The sequence below is a fragment of the Lissotriton vulgaris genome, chromosome 4_1 (assembly GCF_964263255.1).
Source record: "Lissotriton vulgaris chromosome 4_1, aLisVul1.2, whole genome shotgun sequence".
Taxonomy (NCBI): domain Eukaryota; kingdom Metazoa; phylum Chordata; class Amphibia; order Caudata; family Salamandridae; genus Lissotriton; species Lissotriton vulgaris.
Window position 1 is genome coordinate 1,605,302,537 of NC_141691.1, and position 24,217 is coordinate 1,605,326,753.

General features: G+C 47.6%; 1 protein-coding gene across 1 annotated transcript in view; it reads right to left on the minus strand.

The window, feature by feature from the left end:
- TRAM1 (translocation associated membrane protein 1) overlaps nt 1-24,217 on the minus strand; it is a 188,198-nt gene that overhangs the window by 47,078 nt on the left and 116,903 nt on the right. The window contains exon 9 of the mRNA XM_086965860.1: nt 7,054-7,197. Coding sequence (XP_086821986.1) covers nt 7,054-7,197 — 144 coding nt within the window. The remainder of the gene's footprint in view (nt 1-7,053; nt 7,198-24,217) is intronic.

Consider the following 24,217-nt stretch of genomic DNA (forward strand, 5'->3'; position numbering starts at 1 on the left):
CTCTTAAGACGTTTCATGAAGGCCTTAATTACTGGTATTTTGAATAAAGAACTGTGTTGCTTATTTTGATGATAGGCAGCTACTGCAACTAGAGGTAATCTTATGGAGGTGAATGCTAGGCCAGATGGCTGTAAATCAAGCAAGTAACAGACAATGTTTTGTATTATGGCATTAAAGGGATCAATTTGCTTTAAATGACAATAGTATACAAATCGTTTCCATTTAGCTGCATAGCATGCTCGTTTGGTAAGTCTACGGGCTTCTTTAAGAATGGTCATACTTTTAGGTGGGAGATTAAGGTATCTGAATTCTATGACCTCAGGAACCAGATCACCAGGTTGAGAGATTTGAGATCTGGGTGCCCGATTTCTCCCTGGTCCTGAGTGAGAAGGTCCAGCCTGTTGGGGAGCTTCTAGTGAGGGAACTACAGTAGTCAAGTGACGTTATGAACCAAGGCTGACAAGCCCTTGTGGGAGCTACCAGTACGAGACGTTTGCCTGAGCTTCTGACCCAGAAATGGAAGGAGGTAGAGGAGGAAAAGCATAGGCAAATGTCCCTTACCAATTCAGCCATAGTGCATTGCCGCTGGATTGTGGGGGGCGAAGTTTGGTCATTTGACATTGTCCGCTGTTGTGAACAGATCCATTTGAGGGACCCTCCCCCATCTGTGCAAGTATCGGAGGAGGACTTGTGGGAGGCGTTCCCACTCATGGACTTGGTGCCGTATCCTCCTGAGTAGGTTGGCAAAACCGCTGTCTGTTCAATTAAGGTACTCCGCTAACAGATGAATGTGGTGATGGAGAGAACAGTGCCAAATGGTCTGTGATGGGTCAGATAGTTGTGGAGAACATGTCCCTTCTTGCTTCTGTAGGTAGTACATGGATGTCACAATGGATGTCACAATGTCCGTTGGCACTAGGGCAACATGGAAGATTAGGTGAGGTAGAAAGGCTTTCAATGCTAGGTGAATAGCTTGGAGCTCTAAATAGTTGATGTGAAGACCTCGATCTTTGTTCTCCCACAGCCCCTGTTCTGTGAGATCCAATAAGTGTGCACCCCATCCAGTGAGTGATGAGTCAGTGGTGATGTGGGGAACAGGAATGAGGAAAGGCCACCCCTGTAATAGGTTGTTGATGTTCCACCCTGCAGAGAGTGCAGTGGCCTATCAACTACATCTTCCCAATGACCCTGCGACTGAGACCACTGTTGAGCTAAGCATTTCTGCAACTGACGCATGTGTGGTTGTGTAAGGTACCATGGCAATGCAGGAGGCCATCATGCCTAACAGACGCAGGACTGTCCTTACTGAGTTGGGGATTTGGTTGAAACAATTGTATTAACGCCTGGAAAGACTGGATTCCTGCAGTAATGGGAAAGTCTAGGACTATTTGTAGGTTTAGAATAGCCCCTAGATAAGGGTAAACCTGTAGGGATTGAAGATGGAAATTATGGTTAAGCGATGGGGCAGATCTATTGTGACCTTAGTGTGGTATTGACACTGTTGGTGAGTGTTGGCTTTGATATGCCAATCGTCCAGATATGGAAAAATGTGGACGTGTTGCATGCGCAGGTGTGCAGCTACCACTGCAAAGCACTTGGTGAATACCAGAGGTGCGATAGTTACCCTGAAAGGGAGCACCTTAAATTGATAAGGTTTCCTACCCGCCAAACCTGAGATATTGGCGATGCGTTTGATGTATTGGTATGTGAAAATAGACATCCTTTAGGTCTAATGTAGCCATAAAGTCACTCTGTTGCAGAAGTGGGATCACATCTCATAGTGTTACCACATGGATGTGCTCTCACAGGATGTATTTATTTAGGGGCCAGAGGTCTAGAATTGGCCATAAAGAGCCATCCTCTTTGGGTATTAGGAAGTATAGTGAGTACACTCCTGTACCCTGGTAATGTATAAGGGCAGGCTCTATAGCTCCTTTATAGAGGAGAGCTTTGACCTCCTATATGAGCAGTGTTTGATGTTCCAGTGATAACCTGTGTTTGTGAGGTAGCATGTTGGGAGGTGTGGTAATGTGCTCCAGACAATAGCCATATTGGATAACGTCCAACACCCACCGGTCTGATGTAACGTTTGCCATGCTGGTAGGAAATGTAAGCGACCTGAGACTGGTGTTATGTGGTCGAGAGGTAATAGAGGGGAGTCATTGTTTGGTGATGTGTGTAGCTCCGAGAGGGGAATCAATTTTTTCTCTCTATCTCTGAAATTGTTACCTCTATAGGACCCTTTGAAATAACCCAGAGGGGAGGTATGTTGACCCTGATAGTGTTGGTATGAGGTGGAGGTGTCAGAAGGGGTTTCTTTGGAACCTCAACAGTCGCTGAGGGTTGCAAAAGGGGCCACTGGAGCAGGTGTTTGGAGAGCCCCCATTGCTTTTGCCATATCTGACTTTTTTGATTTTCTTAAATGTGTGGTCCACCCGAGGCATTTATCGAATAGCATGTTCAGCACATTTAGCCGAACCTTTCGTTTAAAACCAGAAATAAGGAGCCATGCATGCATTCACAATAGGATACTAGCATTTAGTTACACCTTGGTTGCAGTGTCAGCTGAGTCTAAGGCACAGCGGATGGAGGTGTTCGACATAAGTTTGCCTTCAGAGACACGTTCTCGGCCCTACTTCTTGTGCTCATCTGGGAGGCATTGGGGATGGTTCTCCAACTCATCCCAGTGAGCACGATTGTAACTTGCAAGAAGGACCATACAGTTCGTGATATGCCAACGGTTGGCCGATTGTGCTCCTACCCTTTTCCCCGCCGCATCTATACATTAAGGTGGATGGGCATTTCCACCTGCCTATGAATTTGCTCACTTCCGAGTGGTGTGGGTAACCAGGGAGTCCGGTAGAAGTTGGCCCAATATATAGATTGGGTCAGATGGCGAGGCCTTATACTTTTTATCCACCCTGGGTGTTATAACAACAAGCATTAGAAATGCAATAGGTCTCGCAGCATTAGAGTTAGTGCTTTTAGAATTGTTTATGGTTTTTTTTGTAAATCTTTAGCATGAGGTTGAGGGTGAGTGAGGGTGAGTGAGGGTGAGGGGTTGAGGGTGAGTGAGGGTGAGGCTGAGGGGTTGAGGGTGAGTGAGGGTGAGTGAGGGGTTGAGGGTGAGGGGTTGAGGGTGGGTGAGGGGTTGAGGGTGGGTGAGGGGTTGAGGGTGGGTGAGGGGTTGAGGGGTTGAGGGTGAGTGAGGGTGAGGCGTTGAGGGTGAGTGAGGGTGAGGGGTTGAGGGTGAGTGAAGGTGAGGGTGAGTGAGGGTGAGGGGTTGAGGGTGGGTGAGGGTGAGTGAGGGTGAGTGAGGGTGAGGGGTTGAGGGTGAGTGAGGGTGAGGTGAGTGAGAGGGGTTGAGGGTGAGTGAGGGTGAGGGTGAGTGAGGGGTTGAGGGTGAGGGGTTGAGGGGTTGAGGGTGAGTGAGGGTGAGGGGTTGAGGGTGAGTGACGGTGAGGGGTTGAGGGTGAGTGAGGGTGAGGTGAGTGAGAGGGGTTGAGGGTGAGTGAGGGTGAGGGTAGGTGAGGGGTTGAGGGTGAATGAGGGTGAGGGAGGGTGAGGGTGAGGGTGAGTGAGGGTGAGTGAGGGTGAGGGTGAGGGGTTGAGGGTGAGTGAGGGTGAGGGTGAGTGAGGGTGAGGGTGAGTGAGGGTGAGGGTGAGTGAGGGTGAGGGTGAGTGAGCTACATGTAATGACATCAGAGGACTGCTTATAGACTGTTTAAATTACAACCACTGTCAATAGTAAGTACTATTGACCCTGATAACACCCTAATATATGTCCAAAGTCACAGTTTGGTAGGACTGGGCCAGACCAATGTATATGTTTCTATAAGTGTAGTCAGGACCATACAAGGGTTAGTTGAATAGCCTTGGCGGAAAACCCTGCTTCATTGTCTGGGAAGATTTTATTTAAATAGCCCGTTCCACATTTAGCTGTAACAACTTAGGAGAGAGCCTTCCCCACCCACATCAAGGAAGATAAAACCTGTAAACGCTGCTACCTGACGGTAGAGCCCCTTTGCAAAACAGACATCAGGCAAAGAGTTATGCTGTTACTCTTAAATAGAGTGTTATGAAAAGGAGTCCGAATTAAATGTTCATCCTAAGCATTGAATTTAAAAAGCATGTACAGGAAAATATTGCATAATCCAATATTGTCCTTGCACCTTTGAGGCTTCCTAAACAAAAATGTTATAAATCTGCAATTAAAATGTCATAACTTCAGCAAAGTAAGTACATCAAAATACACAAGCTGTCTGATAATTACAACCTACATACCACGTCGAATGCACAGTGTAACAGAATGACTGCTTGATCCCTCATCACAAAACCCAATTGAAACACAAATTGGAACAATGTAGCCATCCACGAAATGCCTTAGCCCAAATACGAGGGGAAGGTAACTCGATGGACAGGGAGGTCCGTGTAAGTACAGGTTCGGCTGACCTGGTGGGGAACATCAATTAAACCGGGTCGTCCTCAGTATGGTAAACTCCAGGCACACTCTCGCGAACCGAGAGCAAAACATTGTGCGCGGTGAGTCCGGTAAAAGTGAAGCGACCTATGATAGGGTTACAGCGCATGTAAGCAGTCATGATTGGCTAGAGCGCTGGCCAATGGGGATGAAGGATGAGTCTCATCCTCCAATGGAAACCCAGTTGCGCCGGCAAAGTCACGTTTTTTTATCGTGGTGTGTTTCTTGTTTAGTTTATGTGGTACCGAAGTCGGAATTACGAACAGAGTCGTAATCAAAACTGAGTGTAAAGAAAATTATTATTATATATACTCAATGGTCCACGGAGGTGCTGCGCAATGTTGATTGAGGCCATGGGGGACCAAATGGGAGAGAGCGATGATTAATTTATGCGATGTTCGCAAAAAGTCTGTCAGTTGTGAAACGACTCGTGATTGGTCTACAGTGTGTGTAAACCCGCGCTATTGGTTAAGGCGCTGGCAAATAAGAATGAAATGTTAGCCTCGTCGTACAATAGGAACGCCAAACCAGGAATACGTGCAAAGTCACATCCGAGTCTGAGGTCGTGGTTTATGATAACGAGTTAAACAAGAAGGAGGGAAGAGAGGGGAGGGGGGAGGAGAAATGCGACACGGCGGGAGGGGGCGGAGCGGGTAAAATAAACAAGACGGAGGGAAGAGAGGGGAGGGGGGAGGAGAAATGCGACACGGCGGGAAGGGGAGGGGGCGGAGCGGGTAAACAAAGACGGACGTGCACGCGCTTTTAAGCTCAATGCGCATGCGCATTGAGCTTAAAAGTCACGGGCACTGCAAGGAATCGCCACGATTCCTTGCAGTGTGGATAAAGAGTGGATAAGTCCCAATACTCTCGCCTTGCTCGATGCGCATGCGCATCGACAGGCGAGACCTAAAAAGGTCTAATAGCATCTTTGGATATTTTTTCTGTATGCCTAAGCATGCCCTTGAGCAATGGGCGGTATTGTGTGGCTCTGTAAGTGGAAGAAAGTGTTTCAAAGAGAAAATCTTTTTCCAAGGGCTCTTTATGGATTTTCACTTTATGGAAAGAGGCAGCTCAAACTATAAGCTCCTGATAGGATGTGGAGTAATCAGGAAGGGAAAAATCAGGCGGAATAAAGATCCAGATTTGTGTCCTCTGGTGGGTCTATATCATAGGTATCCCGGGGGTTGTTATGCGGTGGATTACCAAAAGTGTCCTGTCCACCAGCACGCCCAGCTGTATCAGAATGTGCAGACTCCAGAGTTGAACTATCCAGTGGGTCCCCTATAGAATGTGGTGGAGAGGCTTAAGGGGGTGGTAAGAGTAAGGGTGGCAAGAGGTAAAGGACTGGTGGCTTTGCCTTCTTGCGCTGTTTTGCAGGAACCAGTATGCCCAGGACTTCCTGGAAAGACAACAGTCTATTGGGTGGTGGTCGATTCGGCGCTGAAAAGCAGGCAAGGATTCGGCCCGTTAGAGGCTGAATGACAATCTGTTCTTGTCTAGCATCCAGCTGCTCTTAGAGTTTGAGTATTGCTTCACTGGCCTGCGGAATCAGGCTTTAATGTCTGCTTCAAAATTTTGGGTCAGACAGGAGCCAGAAGGCAGAGCATCAGAAACAATTGCACGGTGCGGACCATAGAGCAGCTGGCAGTGGTGGACGAGGGCCTCTATATGATGTCTCAGAGTAGTTAAATGTCTTTTGAGCGGATTGAAACAGTGTTGAGGGGCAAGGCATACTGTACTCACAGACTGTTGAGCTTGTGTTATGTCCTCCATCTTCAGGGAAACCTCAAAGTCGGATCAGGGACTGCCCTTGATCGAGAACATCTCTCCCTCTGCAACGGATGATCTTAGGGTGTTCTTCATAGACACCACCATGATGAAAAAGTCTGAAGTGTCCTTTCTGCTCCTCTACGACATGTCGAGCAGACACGTGCGATAGTCTAGAAAGAGCCAAAGGAGTCAAAATCAGCTTCTCCGTGTTCCGGCAACAGGCAGAGATTGCAGACATGGAGTAAGCTGGTCAACGGGTATTTCACGTAGCAGTGGGGACAATAACAGAAGGACGTCCATTCCATCACCAGCTATGCATTCTTGGGGGCCGGGGTCGAAGCGAAGCTACTCTACGAGATATGTATACCTAGATACGCACGAATTGGAAATGCGATTGAAAACTATACCGAAGGGGAAGGTGGTAAGCGAACCAAAAAGAGCACTGTGACTGTGTTGAATGGGAATGCAGGCACACAAGTCTGAACCCAACGGCAGAAATAAAACAATCTAAAAATGGAGTCAAAGCCCATGAGCATTATCACCAAGAGGAGGTGTCATTACTTCATAACTCGAAAGACTTCTTCGAATAACAACAACTTGCACACATCCGGACCCAACACTAGATGGCAGGAGTATCCAAAGCATATGTATTTGAAGTCACACATGCCTTTAACATTTTATTATAAGTTCTTACGGAATGCTCGAGTTGGCATTGTATATGAATTGGGCCCTCACCAAAAGGTTTCACTTAAAGCAATGAAAAATGTATTCAATAAGATTTGAAGAATTGTAAAAAGAAGTACCTGATGGCCAACACATTGAAGTTTCCAAGGCTGAGATCCAAAATCTGATTATCTGCTCTGGCGAGGCCAAAGCCCACAGTAAGAACTGAGAGAATCAAAGTAAGCAGTCGTCCCAAAACAAAAAGAATAGCCCACAAGGTAAATCTAAAGAGAAAATTAAAAGCAAACATGTTAATGAGTCTACAGTGCTGCCATGAAAATCTCGCTTTCTGAAGACCTGCACACAAACACATACAACCACCCAGCACCACTAAATATCACCGTCGCCCTAATCCACTAACATTCATCTATGCAGAGAATGTGAAGGTATCCTTTTGTGAAACACTTTGGTTTAGAATCATTTCTAGGAGTAATATCAATCACCTTATGACACTTCTATGGCTTCTGCTTTTCTCTCAAGTAGCAGTTACCACCAAACTGGGTTAGAATCATTTCTAGGAGTAATATCAATCACCTTATGACACTTCTATGGCTTCTGCTTTTCTCTCAAGTAGCAGTTACCACCAAACATTGCTAACCGGGAACGACAAAATTAATGGCATTTCAACAGAAAAATAAAAGGTGATTCAAATGTCCAATAATTAGTAACACATCAATACCTTCAAAGGAATGCGCTACTTACCTGTAACTGCAGTTATCCAGTATTCGTATCTTTCATAGATTCACATGCCTGAATCATTCCCCGTCGTCGGGATGGGAGTCCATGAATAAAGTAATGTCATATAGACATATATATATATAGTAATGGGCCAGAGGCCTCTCATTAGTAACATATCCATGTCCTTTTGTGAAAAGGACCAAACTTTGGCTAAGAGCCAATCAGCTATCACCACCCTCTAGAACCTTCCTGGAAGGAGCTCTGGTCCCTCAGATTTTCGTAAGCAGAGTGCTAAGTAGTATATTACTGAGAGAACAAAGATGAGCCCTTCCAGGGGAGGCGGGTGGGTTGCATGTGAATCTATGAAAGATACCAATACTGGATAACTGCAGTTTCAGGTAAGTAACGCATTCCTTATCCAGTATTATGGGTATCTTTCATAGATTCACATGCCTGAATCAGAGTAGCAAGCAATAACAAGCACATTTCGAATGGTACAACATCAAATCTCACTAGATAATAACACATCAATTGTGAAAGCAAAAGGTACCAAAATGCAATGTGAGCGAGAAATGTGCAAAACTTGGATTACAAAATCTTGCCCAAAATCCTGGTGACTCGGCTGCTTCCCCACATGTCCACACTGATACTTGCCGATCAGTCCGGGTTCATCCCTGCCCGCAACACAGCGTTTAATATACGACGGCTCCTACATGTTCTGGAGGCCGATACCTATGAGGAGGATGCGGCAGCAGTGTTCGCTGTTGACATTGAAAAAGCATTCGATAGTTTAGAGTGGGACTACCTCTTTCATGTTATGTGTTGGATGGGGTTGGGTCCGGAATTCGTCAGCTGGACTGCTTTATTATACACAGATGCAACGGCCAGAGTTCGAACGTGGGGGTGATATCTGAGACATGTAGGGTGGGAAGGGGCACACGCCAGGGTTGTCCCCTCTCACCACTGTTGTTCGCCATAGCGGTGGAACCCCTCGCGGCGCACGCTCGATTGGGGCAAGCATATCAGGGGTTAGACAAACGGGCAGGTCCACCATATCGCACTTTATGCAGATTACCCATTAATGTTTTGGCAGATACGGGAGAATCCTTCTGAGGAGCGAAATCTTTGCTGCGAGCCCTAAGTGTGGTAGCAGGGTTAAAAGTCAACTGGACGAAGTTGTGCCTATTTCCGACTCGCGGGGGGGGCGGGGTAGAGAGTGCCCGCGGACTACTGAGGGGGGTGACCTGGGAGGAGAGAAGTCTGCCCTACTTGGGCACGGTGATTTATCACGAACGGGAAGACATACTGGAGGGAAACGTGGGGAAGGTGATCAGGGGCGCCAAAGCTAATTTTGAGTTCTGGAGCACCCTCCCTTTATCCGAGACGAGTGGCACTCCTCAAAATGGTGACCCTTCCGCGATTAATCTACTTCTTTAGGGCTCTCCGGATCTGGATCCCGGTGAGCTACTTTCGGAGACTTAAGGCGATGATCAGGTCCTTTCTGTGGGGTTCGGGCAGGCGTAGGGTGGCGCTCGGGACACTCATAAGCCCCTTAGTGGAGAGGGGACTAGCGGTCCCAGACTATGAGACGTACTACATAGCAGCCCAACTTCAATGGCTCACGCAGTGGGTAGTGAGGGCAACTAGGGAAGAAGGAGAGGCAGGTGAGCCGACGGGTCACTTGCTGGTGTTGTCTCGCATAGTTCTGCGCCTCCCGATCGGTGACATGCAGCTTACTCAGGAATTTGCCACAGCCCGAAAATGTTGGAATAGGTATCTCCGACGGGAGGCATAGAGGTCCCGTATGCACCAGATATCCCACAAAAAATATGCAGGGCACTGCCGCACGGAGGACCCTGGCGGAGGTTGGAGGCCTGGGAACAACAGGATTTAGCGACAATAGGCGACCTATATGAGGATGGCGCGCTGCTGCCATTTGATGTCCTGAGGGACCGCCTTGAATTACCAGGAGGTGACTTTCTGATGCATGCGGCGCTCACAACAGCGGTTCGCAAACACTGGAAGTTGGGACTGACAGAACTGCCTACATCTATGGGCTGCCAGTATGTAGTGGTTGCTGAGGTCACAGTCAAAGCAGTCACTTGCTTGTACAAATGCATGACCCAGGAAGCTCTAGCGACACTGATAACTTTGAAGTCAAAATGGGAAGCGGATATAGGGATGGATATACCAGATACGGCGTGGAGTGGGATAGTGGAGAGGGCTTGGAAGGGTATGCAAAATGCGCGGTTCCAGCTGGTGCACTTTCACATCCTACATAGGGCTTATCTAACACTAGTCCGGTTACATAAATACTTCCCAACCCAGTCTGCGGCCTGTCCACGATGTGCAATGGAGGATGCCGATTTCAAGCATATGTTGTGGGCTTGTCCGGCACTCGACTCCTTTTGGCAAGGGGTGACGACACTGTTAAAGGATGTTACAGAGCGGGACCTACAATCCTCCATTGGTCTCCCCATACCTCAAAGAACAAAATCACTAGTAAATTTATTGACCTGGGGTTCCCTCTTAGCTAAAAGGACCATAACCTCTCAGTGGAAGGCGAACAAGGGTCCCAGTGTAGATAAATGGAAACATTAATTTAGTAAGTGGGCCCAATACGAGGGGGAGGTCCGACTACAAGTGGCGCATAGAACAGGTAATGAACAGGCACTAGAGAGGGCGAGAGCCTGGGAAAGATTAGTCATAGAACTTGCACTCCCTGCAGACGAGGATGAGGAGACCCCTGCACATAGCCCTGGGACACACTCGCCATAATATATTGAGATAAATGTAGATCACCTTGCATAGGTCGGTCAGCTGCTGCCCCCTTCCTGTGAAGTGAGGCGACCCATACCACATAGTATCCATTGGTCAAATTGCTAGGTTTGACCAGAGATGTCGACCCATTTCCATCCCAACTGGGTTCCACCGCAACACGCCAGGGGGGAGGGCGGTGGGTGGTATTGGTTGAGGGAGGTGGTGGATGTAGTTGGGGTAGGTGATTAGTGGGGGTAAGAAGGGGGGGTCACCTAGGGGATTGGGTCGACTGTCCGCATCTGGTGGCACTGCTATTATTGCCTAGGAGCACAAGGAATGAGTGTACATATTTTCCTATTGAATAAGATGCTTCTCCAAGTGCTTGCCTTGTACTGGACTAATGATTATGGTGGAGATACGGTACTGATGTAATGTGCAAGTAGACAGTAGGAAGGTGGGATGAAAGAAGGCTCACCTCTAGTGAAATAGATGACGGAGCACAGCTTGTCCCACTGCTGCATCTTTCAAAAGTTCAGTATCCAAGCAGTAGTGCCTGGTGAACGTATGCCGCGTCTTCCATTTCGCCGCTCTGCAGATGTCTATAATGGGCACTCCAGCAAAGAGCGCCATGGAGGTTGAGACTGCTCTAGTGGAATGAGCACGAACCTTGGAATGCAGAGGATGTCCTGCTTGTGGATGACAGAAAGCAATAGTCGCAGAGATCCAACGTGAAATGCTCTGCTTAGTCAATGGAAGACCTTTCCTAGGTCTGCTAAAAGCAATGAAGAGTTGGTTAGATTCTCGAAATGTCTGTGTTCTGTGGATGTAGAATTTAAGACAGCGTACGAGATCAAGAGAGTGGTGAGACCTCTCAGCTGCAGAATGTGGATTGTGGATTTGGGAAGAAACAGCGCAGGACTATAGGCTCATTAAGGTGAAAGTCAGATGGGACTTTTGGGATGAATTTAGGATTGGTCCTTAGAATCACTCTGTCCTATCTGAATTGGAGGAAAGGGTCTTGAATTGAGAAGGCTTGGAGTTCGCTTACTCGTCTTGCTGAGGTAAGCGCCAGTAGAAGAGCCGTTTTCCAGGAAAGATATTTGATATCAGCTTTGTGTATTGGCTCAATGTTTAGCTGCCAGGTAGGCGGTAAAGTCTTCACCGGAGGGAATGTTCTGAACAAGCCTTTAAGAAATTGTTTTATGAGTCTACTGGACCAGAGGGAAGCACCAGTCGAGGAACGCCTGAAACAAGATATGGCAGCGAGGTGAACTTTTATTGAAGCATGAGCCAGACCTGAGTTTGCCAAATGTAGAAGGGAAGGCAAAATCTGTGCAGGTGACGAAGAAAAAGGGTGTACTTTCTGTGACTTGCACCACGAGCAGAATCTTTTCCATTTCAGGGAATAAGACTTGTTGGTACTGGCAGCCCGAGCTCGCGCTAGAACAGCTCTGCAATCTGGCGGGATGTCTAAGTTCTGGAATTCTCTTAACTCAGGAGCCAAGCCGATAATTTGAGAAATGCTGCATCCGGATGCTCGACTTGACCTTGGTTCATTGTGAGGAGATTGAGGAACATTTTCAATGGGATCGGCGGTTCCAGCGATAGGAGATGAAGCTCTGTAAACCAGTGCTCGCACGGCCAAGCTGGAGCTATCAAGATCAGGGTACAATGTTCCGCCTTCAGCTTCCGGAGGACCCTGGGAATCACGCAAAGACGTTGTACCATGCGATCGAAAATGCATTCCCTAGAGACTCCTTTTGGGGACGTCAGCTGGCGTAATGTTGGCATTTGGCGTGGTCTGGTTGCGAAAAGGTCCAGGTGAGGCCTGCCCCATCTGCAGAAGATGTGACTGAGAAGCTGCGGATCCAACTCGCACTCGTGGCACACAGAGCGCTGTCTGCTCAGTGAATCTGCAAGGACATTGTCCATTCCAGGGACGTATTCTGCACAAAGGGAAATGTTGTGAAGCAGCCAATTCCAGATTTTCTGAGATTTGTGGGATAACGTCAGAAAACGTGTCTCCCCTTCTTTGTTTATATAGTGCATTGTGGTGGTATTGTCTGTCCTCACAAGCACTGGGGAATTTTTGATTCGAGGAAGGAATGCTCGAAGCGCCAGGTAAACTACTCGTAACTCGAGAAGGTTTTTGTACAGCTGTTGCTCTGAAGGGGACCACTGTCCGTTGATTCCGAGTTCTTGGAGGATCGCACCCCAACCATCCAGGGACGCTCTGTTATGATATGCGGAGAAACTGGAGGCAGGAAAGGCAAACCCCGCATAAAGTTCTGCGGTGAATCCACCACTCTAGAGCTTTCACCATGGGAGGAGTCACCCGGATGACATCGTCAAAAGATCCTGTACACTGGATCCATTGAGTGGATAGTGCTTCCTGAAGAGGGCGCATATGAAGGTGGCAGTGTGGAACTAACAGGATGCAAGAAGACATCATCCCTAGCAAGGACTTGTAAAGGTGCACCGGGAGGGATCTTTTGGTTTGTATGCGGGCCGCCAATGATGTCAGCTTGGATTGACGCTCCTGCGAAGGAAATGCAAAGGTCTGTGCTGTATCGAGGACAGCTCCTAGGAAAGTGAGACTCTGGGAAGGTTGAAGGACGGATTTGTCTCGATTGAGAGTGAGGCCCAAGTCGAAGACAGGCGTTGGAGGACTTGGTCACGCCCGCAAAAGAGGGCGCCTTGACGAGCCAGTCGTCCAAGTATGGGAAGACTTGGTGATGTTGCTGCCGGAGGTACGCTGCTACTGGAGACAGGCATTTAGTGAAAATGCGTGGTGTCGACTTCAGGCCGAAGGGCAACACCCGAAACTGGTAGTGTCTGCCCGCCACAGTGAACGTGAGGTATTGCTTGTGAATCCTGTTGATAGGCACGTGAAAATAAGCGTCTTGTAGGTCTAGAGACACCATAAAGTCGTTCGCAATGAGGAATTGTAGCACCTCCTGAATGGACACCATACGGAATTACATTTTTTTGAGATACTTGTTTAGTTTTCTTTAGTCCAATCTAGGTCTCCATTTTTTCTCCTTCCGGATCAAGAAAAATCGGGAGTAGAACCCTTTGCCTTGCTGACCACGAGGAACTCTTTGTATAGCGCCATTCTGGAGCATTAGTGAGAGTTCCAATTGCAGTAGATGTACATTTTTGTGGAGCATTGGACGAGGAGGAGTTGGAGGTGGAGTTTCTATAAACTCCAGAGAGTGTCCGAATTGAACTAGTTGGAGGACCCATCGATCTGTAGTAATCTTTTTCCAATTTTGCAGGAAAGATCACATTTTTCCTCAAATTTGGCATGGCAGAGAAGAAGTGGAGACCTGTAGCAGAGAGAAGTCATTGTCTTCTGGCTGTGTCCTGCTTTCCTCCTCTACCACGAAAGGAAGACTTTGTGTAAGACGACTGTTGTTGTCTTTGTTGATATTGAGGTTTATACTGTTGATTGGAGTTGTAAGAGGATCGGTAACCTTGAAAATCTTCTCTTGCAGAAGACTGACCTCTCCCTCTTGAGCTCCGAAAGGGAGGATTCTTATACTGGAGGGTACCCAGTGCCTTCGCTGTGTCTATCTTTTTTAATACCTTGAAGCGCCTCATCAATGTATGCTCCAAACAGAAGTTGGCCATCGTAAGGCATGTCAAGCCCCTTAGTTTGTACTTCCGGGCGGAAAGTAGTAGCTTTGAGCCAACCTTGGCGCCTCAGCACCGCAGCCCCAGCCAGTTGGCGAAACACCGTTGATGCGATATCCATCACACAATCGATTATCTCGGAGGTTGAGCATTCACCTTCCAAGAGAATCTTTTTAGCCTCTTTTTCTTCCTCCGATAAGGATCCCAAATATGGGTCAATTTCAGCCTACATTTGACGGTTGTAACGTCCTAACAGAGCCAGAGTTTGAAGCGCGCACTGTTAACGCGGACATAGAAGAAACCCGCTTGCCAATATTGTCCAGTTTTCGTCCCTACTTATCCGGTGGCCCAGTTAGAGCAGCAGAAGGATTTTTTGATTTACGCTGCGCTGCTTGAGTAATGACAGAGTCCGGTTTGGGATGGCCAGTAAGGCAAGCTGGAGCCATGTCTGGAGCCCTATATTTCCTGTCCGGCATAGGCAGAACTGGGGGTAAGGAAGAAGGGTTTTGCATGATCTTAACCCCCTGGTCCCAAATGTAGTCAATGATAGGTATGGACCTAACAGCCTTTTTGAAGGGTTCCTTAAAATCATAAAGGAAACGGTCTGGTTTATGAGTGGTAATAGGAATTTTGAAACGCAAAGCCGCCCTTTCCAGGATATTATGAAACCCCCCAATGTCCTCCGGGGGTGAATCGGCTTGCGTAGGCACCGGAGATGCCGGACATGGAATGACGTAATCATCCCATTCGTCATGCGAGTCCTGAAGTTCCCCTTCTTCATGTTGTTGCTCCTCCTCTTCATCATCTGAGGATGGAGGAGATTGTGAGGGAGCAGGGTCCGGCTGAAGTACCAGAGGTGGAGGTGGAGGCGGAGGAGAAACCACTGGAGTCGGTGGAGGCGTAGGCATAAATGGGAACCTTTGTTTATAGTCCGCAATCAAAAACTGCAGATCCATGACTATTGATGCGCGCAGACACACCATAGGTTGAGGAGGAGGAGGCTTGAACTCCTCCTGGTAAGCTACTTGCTCTTCCTGTTCTTGTTCCTCAAAATCCAAGCGCTCGTGGTATTTTACGTGCAGTTCAGATGGCCTAGTAGCTGTCTGGAACATAGAGCCATCTTCTGAGTCATCGTCGTCCAGGCGATGCGCAGGTGGTAAAGCCTGGACTTTGCTCAGGGAGGTTAAATCCGGTGTCAGTGTGCGTTTGGTAATTTTCAGATGAACATACACACTTTTTAAGGCAGGTTCCGCTGTCGTCGACAAACCCGTCGACTTGGTGGTAGTCGCCGAACCCGCCGTCGACGATTGATCAGATGTCTTCGACGACGATTATGTCGTCGACGGTTGCGGCGTCAAAAGGTGATTTCTTCGTCGACGGCCTCGTCACGACGATGGTCTCGTCGATGACTTAGTCGACGGAGATGGAGTCGACATCGATGGAGCTTTCGTCGACGACGATGGTGCCTTCGTCGACGAGGACGAAGAGGACTTCGTCGACGTGGAAGTGCTCGTCGACGGTGGCGTCAACGACGATTTCTTTATTTTTATGATAGATTAAATGGACCTACCCGTCGACGACGAGGATGTTGTAGACGTCGACGTGGATATTGAAGAAGACGCTACCGACGTGGAGATGGTCGCTGTAGATGCCATCACAGGCAGAGCTGACGAAGTTGTGAAGGGTTTCTTGAAGGTGGAAGCAGAGCCCTGAGGAGAAACCTTCACAGGCAAGACCTTAGACTGAACATCTGAAGACTTCTGCATCTTCTTTTGAGGTGGCTCCGAAGATGGTCCTGGGGATGTCACTCTAGGTCTTTTAGGAGAGGAATATGGACTCCTGAAGGAACACTCATTCTCACCAGAAGAGACTGCCTGGTCTTTATCTTTCAGTCTCTGTAGCCATATCGAAAGGCGGCCCTCTCTGTCCTTGAGGGTCTTTGTTGAAAAAGTCCGGCAGACCTTGCAATCTTTAGAAGAGTGGTCTGGGTAGAGACAATAGAGACAATCCTTATGTTTGTCGTCTACATGAAGCCTCTTCTTGCCGCATGAGGCACAAGGTCTAAAAAGTCCTTTTTTAGGAGTATCAGCCATAGTAAGCTGAAAACCCCACACAAATGAAGTTGTGAGAGAAATACTGGAAAATCCAGAGAAGTAAGGAAAACTGAGCAGAGCTCAGTTGAGACTCCCTTAGCACGACGTGCGGTAGAAAATCTGAGGGACCAGAGCTCCTTCCAGGAAGGTTCTAGAGGGTGGTGATAGTGGATTGGTTCTTAGCGAATGTTTGGTCCTTTTCACAAAAGGACATGGATATGTTACTAATGAAAGGCCTCTTGCCCATTACTATGTATATATGTCTATATGACATTACTTTATTTATGTACCAGGGACTCCCATCCCGACGACGGGGAATAATTAAGGCATGTGAATCTATGAAAGATACCCATAATACAGGATAATAGTGCAGTAATTGTAGCCTCTTTTCATTGTTGCTATTGGCTGGGGTCAAGTACAGTTTATCAGCTTTGTTTAAAATGTTCATGGTAATCTAACATTGCTTATTTATGGTTTGATTAAGTGGTATGTGTTAACATGATCTATTATTTTCATTGACGGGTTCCCACTAGTTTGCGTTTTGCTTCAGATTTCTCTGGTCCTTTGAAGTAGCCTGGTGTCCGCTGTTCTCCTTGCAGCAGGGCTCTGCTACTTATGGCTCATCAGTGGCACAGGTGCAAGCCAGAGGACATGCTCCACACTCCTCTCTTACGAAAGTTTGGTCACCTTCTGCTGGTAATGTGGTTGTACAGTTAACGTTCCTCTATGAAGAAAAGGGTACTCGCATCTCATCTATCCAGCCTAGCTGCTCACTTACAATCACACCACTTCCCGGTTTATAGCCTAACAGAGGTTAAAACAATTAAAACTCTGCTTTGCAGATAGCTGAAGTCTGTATTTTCGAATTCGAGTCCCTCCATCAGAGGTTTGCCCATATATATGCCAGTGGGTTACACAGGCAGGGCTCGACAAATCCACTCGACCACTCGCATTTGCGAGGTAAATTTTATGAGGTCGAGTTATTTTTGGGTCCTACTCGCCCTTTCTGGCGAGTAGGAAAACATACTAACTTTTGTCCTCCGTCTTTGAAAACGGAGCAAATGTGACAAGATAAGATTTAACCCTTTCAGTGCGGCGCACATTCAACGGAAGTCGTGTGCACTACCTCGGTAGTGCTGCGCATGTCCGTTGAACGTTCCGGCCCCGCCCGCGCAATAGAACGTTCCACACCAGCGCGGAACGTTCAGCAAATGAGCAATAAAGATGCCTTTAAATCTTATTATCTTGTCACATTTGGTCCGCTTTCAGAGACGGAGGTCAAGTAGGTTACTGTTAGGTCGAGGAGTTTTCTTTTTAAAGTGCTAGACCTGCAGGACTAGTACCATTTTTCTGATTTTTCGAGTCCTGACAGGCCAAACTGAATTCAGACAGAGGCCCAACTCTAACCACAAGGGAGGTAATTTATTATCATATTTTACACCTTCAGACTTTCACAGCCAATTACAAGCTTAGTAGGTATATTTTCTCCTTTTCCTTGCTATATAACTGTGATCCAGATGGCCCAAACAAGCTGAAGGAGCCTGTGGCCTGGTTTATGTTAAGAGAAATGCGATCCCACGTCAGCACCTCCACTGTCCAGGGGACATTTGTACTCTAATCCTTTTTCAAATTCAAGTATTCCCTGGACAGTGGAGGTGCTGATGTGGGAGAGCTTTTCTGATAAAGCACTGAAACCACTAAGTACTTGCTTAAATATTTTACTAACAATACATGTATCCTCCTTTTAGAACTACAAAAGCAAAAAGGGTGCACTCCGAACAAGGTTAGACCTCCTCACCTCAGAAGCCCCCCTTTCACAAAGGCCAAAAAATGTTTTTTAACAGTTAGAAATCTAAATATTATTGAAACAAACAGAAGATAAATAGAGCGAGCTTCACCAAGATAATTTTGAAAAATAAAACAGGACCCTCTTGCATAAAACTAACAATCCCCACCAAAACACTGCCACAGGGCCAAGGTGTGCTAGATAATGAGCAATGCCCAGATGAGGGACAGAATACTCCTTTGGAGGATGAATCAGTTTATGAGCTTCCGTGTACTACTATCTCCCATGCTAGACTTTTTCTTCCTCTATCCCTCCTTGACCCAACCGAAACCTCAATTTACTATTATGATCTTCAAAATAACACATCCAAGACTCTTACCTCCTGTATTCCCCCATGACTCATCCCAAGCCTCATTTTACTACTACGAGTTCCCTAATAACCTTTTCTAGACTCTCCCCTCCTTTGACACATCCCAAACCACCTCTAATTAATATGATCTCCCAAATAAAACTATCTAGACTCTATCCCTCCTTTATCCTATTCAATCAAACCAACACATGTTCACCGCTCAAGTTAACAACTAACATTTCCCTATACTAATCCTTTGGGTTTGTAAGTAGTGTTCTACTCACCGACAAGTGCTTCAACGGCTCGTATGGGGTAGTAAGCGCTATACATTTACACTAAAGATTCAGAGCACTTTCAAGGTGGAAACCAATAATTCTGGCTGCCTCCGCAGAAAGAGTATGACATGAAATGTGGTGTAGTAGAATAGTGATCTCAAAAGGCTACCAGATCTTCAGGCTGGACTCAGTCTTTGAGAGCTGCATCTTATGTTCAAATTTTCAGGTTATGGATATCCATAAACATAGAGGTCAGGAATTGGCTCAGAGCAGAATGTCCTAGATCTTTATCCAAAGACAAGGTTTCCTTTACCCTTGAGAAGGACCCACCCATAATACACAGAGCTCAATAGGGCCTACCAGGAGTTCCAAGAGAATTGTAGGCCCCCTCTTTGGACTGTAAACATGGCTTTCTTGGCCAAAGGCCACAAAGACATGGCTAATCCAAACATTCTGTGCCCTATGCCTTCAGGGAAATACTGCAAGTCTTCAATGGAAACATCCAGAATCAAGTTTGGTCAGACTGGATCTTAAGTTGGGAGTTCTAGCTTCTGAATCTGGCTCAGAGGCTCCTCTTTTGCAATCGATTTGGAAAGGCACTATGCCTTTTTGTTTTAACCTTCATGGCACTGGATAAGACCCACTTGTCTTTTAAAATAAGGATTTAAACAATCTTTGGGGGGGGGGGGGGGCGCCCTACTACTTCTAATCAATTTTAAAGCCTCCAAAGATATAACTCTGGCTAGTGTCAAGGTAAAGGAGATCAGAGAAAGTTTGTCACATTGTCCCTTCCAGAGGCCAGGGAAACAGAGGCCCTTTCTAAGGAAGTACCAAATGAAACATCGCCTCCTAGTCAGGATTTACTGGTAAGGCTCAGTTTCATCTCAAATATAAAATTAAGAAGCAACTGGGAAAAATCAGGCGCTTTGATGTTTCAGACCATAGAAGAGTTTTAACTGGTTGGCCACAAATAATAATTTTCTCAATGGTAACCGTATCGGATAAAGTCGGACAAAGGCTTTTGCTTGTGAGTAATCTGAAAAACTCATTTCATGGATGTTGCAATGGCAATTCAAGATGAACAGGATCCATCTCTTGGGAAATATTCACCATCTTGGTTTGTCAACAGCACACCAAATCCCTAAAATCTGTTTGGAGAGCAGAGACCTTCAAATCTGCTGCTTCATCCGTCAGTCTCTCCTCAACACCATGGTATTTTGATGCCTCCTGTAACAATGCCCAAGGGATCAGATGCGGTCCCAGAAGCAACAATCACTATTTGACTGGGCAACCCTAGAATCTGAGCTTCATCAACTAACCAGAGTCAGACCTCGCCCAAAGAAGCAGATCAAATTCCTCGTTTCTGCGACTTTAAAACTGCCTTCAACAAAAACCACAAGACCCACTCTCTCCCTAAACTAGGAGTCATGGAGGCAACTTGTAAGACTGGTGGAAGTTCTCTCATTATCAAAGTGGGCATTTTTCACGTACCCTCACACTACACAGTTCTGCAGAGACTAAAGTGGATTCATTTATAGAAAAAGCTGTAAAACACAGCATTGAGGGCACTTTTAGCAGAACCCACACTGCAGCTTCAAAAGTGGTTCCAACACATGGCGGCATGAAACGACGGAGCCACCTTTGGATCCTTGTGATCAGAATAAGAATATTAGATGGTAGCAAGACAGAATAGGGACCGGATGGGTGCACTGAGCACTAGAGGTATTTTGGCAAAAGTAGGAATTTAAACCGCCTGCAGTTCCTGGCAAGATACTTTGCAGGAAAATATTGGAGGAAGGACAAACTGCTGGTTCCTGCTGAAGATTCGCAGAAACAAACATTGTGGTGAACTGGAGCGCCAAAATCCTTTCAAACTCCAGTGATTGGAAACGAAGTCCTCAGATATTTCAGAAGGTAATGCAGATTTGGAGCCTGTGCAAGATATAGATGCTTTCTACCGGTTTGATTAGCATACTAGAACTGTTTTACAGCTGGCAATAGATCCCGAGGCAATTACTAGACACTTTTCTGCAGCAATGGCACATCGAGATCTATTATAGGTTTCCTCCATTAGTTAAATTCCTCAGGTCAGCATCTGTGTAAGGCTATGAGGCAGAAATTGATCTAGTGACACCCTTTTGGAGGTCACAAATAATACCTTTTGCACCTATTCCAGCTATCCACATCCTATCTAGTCCTGCCACAAACTCAGACAAATCTCCAAAACCCTTTGATCGTGTCAGGGAATCTAATTCTGACTGTCAAGAACACCTAGAGAAGACCGCAATTCGCAAGCTTACAACAAATGGCTTCCATTTAGATTCCACAAGCCTGGGCCTTGGGGACTTCAAGAAGGTGTAAGTTGGTCTGCAGTAGATTGACAATTGATTACTCAAATGAAACCTGGATCCCTTAGGAGGATATGGAACAAACAGTGCTTTTCCTTTGGAGCTGCTGTTTAAGTATCCTGCTCCCCATTTTGTGACTTCTAGTGATAAAGAAACTTTAAGAGGCTTGGTTTGTCAGTTCCCCAAAACACAATATTCAACTGAGATAGTAACATGGTTCTAGATTTTTAAAAAGCTTGCCAGATAATTCAGATTGCTTTCAAAAACAATTCTAGGTCAGGACCGGAGGCGAGGATTATGCTCATCTTTCTTAGCTTTATTACAGCAGCCATTTGAAGTCAAACAACAAAAAAACACTATTTCCATGAACCATAGGGAACAACAACAAACAATAGAGTCCATGGCTAGAGTGTCCCATCCTCTGCACCAATCACAGGCTCCCATGGCACTGATAGTCTCTTGTTCCCGTCTATTCCTATCTATTTTGATTACTGTTGGTATTTCTTGTTTGCTTCAGGTGCGTAGCGCTCTTTGAATCTCATTGCCGTTTACCTCCCTGCAGGGTGTAGGTGGCCGTGCGTCGGAATGAACGCGCGCCCGCCTCGAGTTTGAGGCCGTTTGTGCTTTGTGAGTGTTTTCCTTTTCAGGTTTGTTACTTCGCGAGCCGCCGCTACTCGGCAGCTCACGGTCAGCCGTGGGAGCGCCTGAGCTCTCTAGCGCCCGCTTTGTAGGTGCCAGAGACTCCGACTCGTGGTGACGGCGCTGCCTCATTAGAGGGCGCCTGGGTCTCACGCTTGATGCAGCGTGCGTGCTCCAAATTCTGCGCATTCTCGGCGAGTCGGAATCCGGAGCACCACTGCCTCGCGAGCCTGGTCTGTAATTTGCCTGCAAGCACGCCCTGAAACGGGTCTGTTCTCGAATTTTGTGGGAGTTATCCCTGTGTTGTTTTCTATATATTACGCCCCAGTAAGCCCGCAATTTAAGGGTCTGTATCTGACATCAGGCAGTTGTCAGCAGTGCATCCTGCCTCAGGGGGTCAGTAATTTTTAAGCCCAAAACCCTCTGTTTAGAGTCAGTACTGCAGACAGTGCTGCCAGGACCCAGTTTCTTTGCAGGCTGCCCTTACATCTTATTGGCACCAGGGCTGTGTGGGTCCAGGGATTGGTCCCTTATTTTGAGAGCACTGCTCGCCCTTCCTTAGGCTGACACCCAGCCCCCCCCGTACTCCGAGGTTTAATACCTCACTGGGACAGTTTAGCTTTCTCTGCCTGTGTTTCCCTGGTGTTGGGGGGGGGGGGTCTTCACTATTTAAGAGTTCCAAGATAACGTCTATCAGGACGATCAGTGGGAACAGGATCCCCTTTCAGCCCTTCAGTGGAACGATGATTTCTAGGCCGCGGTTGACGCGTCCATCCATAAGGCGGTGGAGCAGGCTATGACTACCCTGGAATAGAGGTTAACCCAAAACATTGATCAAGCTTGTGATCGGTTGGCCAGGGCATCGCAGGGTTTAGCGGCCACCCCATCTTCTGGTGATTCTTCGGCGAAGCATGCCAAGTCTGCTGGCCCTGCCACCGATGCCTTTGATCGCCTTAAGCAGGCATTTTTGGCCAGCACTGCCTCTCAAACCCCCCCCCACACCTTCCCCCTGTTACCAGGGATGATGCCCAAGGGACGATGATGAAGACGCTGCTGGCCCATCTCGTCCTTGGCGTCCCTCTCGCACTGAACGCTCCGCAGACAGGCAGAATCTCAGTGCGGATATGTTGGACCCGGATGATATTCTGCATCCGCGGTCTTCCGACAGGGCACCCTCGGAGAAGGTTGTCCAGTACGTGGCCAGTCTGATCCGTCCCCCTCTGGAACCTGCAACTCGCAATTGCCTTAGGGCAGAATGCCCTCGCCCATCCCTTGACGGGAAAGTGGCCGCCAAGCCGGACATTGACCCGAGGATGGCCACTTTCCTTCAGAAGTTTATCAAGGATCCCAAGAAGGGCATCCATAGGTCCTGGTGGGCGTGCCAGGACAAACTCCTGGATATCCTGGGCCCGTTACTAACATTCTAGACATGGGAGGAAGCCAAAACGTCTGGTTCGCTGATTTTTCCCGAGCATCTGTCTTTGTGGGCTCAGAGAGTGATGGTGTTTTTAGGAAACGCCAATTGTGAGATATCCACGAAAGGCGCAGATCCCTCCTGAATAAGGTGGACCCAAAGTTGGGGGATTTAGCTGATTCAGAGGCAGGCCCTGGGGCGCAGAGCGCCCTCTTAGACGAACCCTTTATACAGGAATTGGGTCGCTTTGTTATACCTTTACCTCCCTGGACCAGGCGCAGTCCTCCATCAGGAAGGTGTTTCGCCCTCGGGTTTTCAGAGGGGCCAGGCGAGGAAGGGACCGCTCGTCCGGCCGGCCTAACCAACAAAGGGGGCAAGGCTCCGGTAACTGGCAATATCAAGACCAGGCCCGCTTTGGCAATTTCTATCCCACCGAGGCCGGCGGGGCAAGAACAGAGGAGGAAGAGGCGGCGGCGGCATCTCCAGTTCTTCCGGTGAGTGTTCTCCCTTCTTCCCTTCTAAAGGTGGGGGGCCGTCTGGCGCATTTTTTCCCAACCTGGAATTCCATCACCGGGGACACCTGGGTCTTACAGACAGTGCGGGGTTTCCACATAGAATTCACCGGGACTCCTTCGCAGCCCGTGGCACCCCGCCCACTTTGGTTTTCAGAAGCAGATTCCGCTCTGGTTGATCAGGCGGTACATTATCTGCTGGAATAAGGGGCTATTGTAGAAACCGTGCTTCATCCCAATAGTTTCCTCAACAACCTCTTTTTGGTGGACAAGGCGAACGGGGGAAAGAGCCCGGTTATAAATCTGCGCGAGTTAAACGGGTGGCTAGTCTACCGCCACTTCAAGATGGAGGGCATCCATCTGCTGCGCGATGTTCTGCGGCCCAACGACTGAATGCCGCATCAGGATCTCAAAGACGCTTATCTAGCAATTCCTATCTTCCCGCCTCATCGGCCATTTCTACAGTTTCCCTGGCGGGACAAAATTTACGAGTTCACCACTCTGCCTTTCGGGCTGTCCTCCGCTCCTTGGTGCTTCACCAAGGTCCTTCGGCCTGTGATCGAGCGGTTGCGATCGCTGGGCATGCGGCTCATCGTCTACTTAGACGACATCCTGCTGATGGCCCAGGACCCCAAAACGCTTTCCCATTACCTTCAGATTGCAGTTGATCTCCTTCAGAGCCTTGGGTTTGTGATCAACGAGGCCAAATCTACCCTGATTCAGGTCTCACACAGTTCGGTTCTTCGGGTTTCAG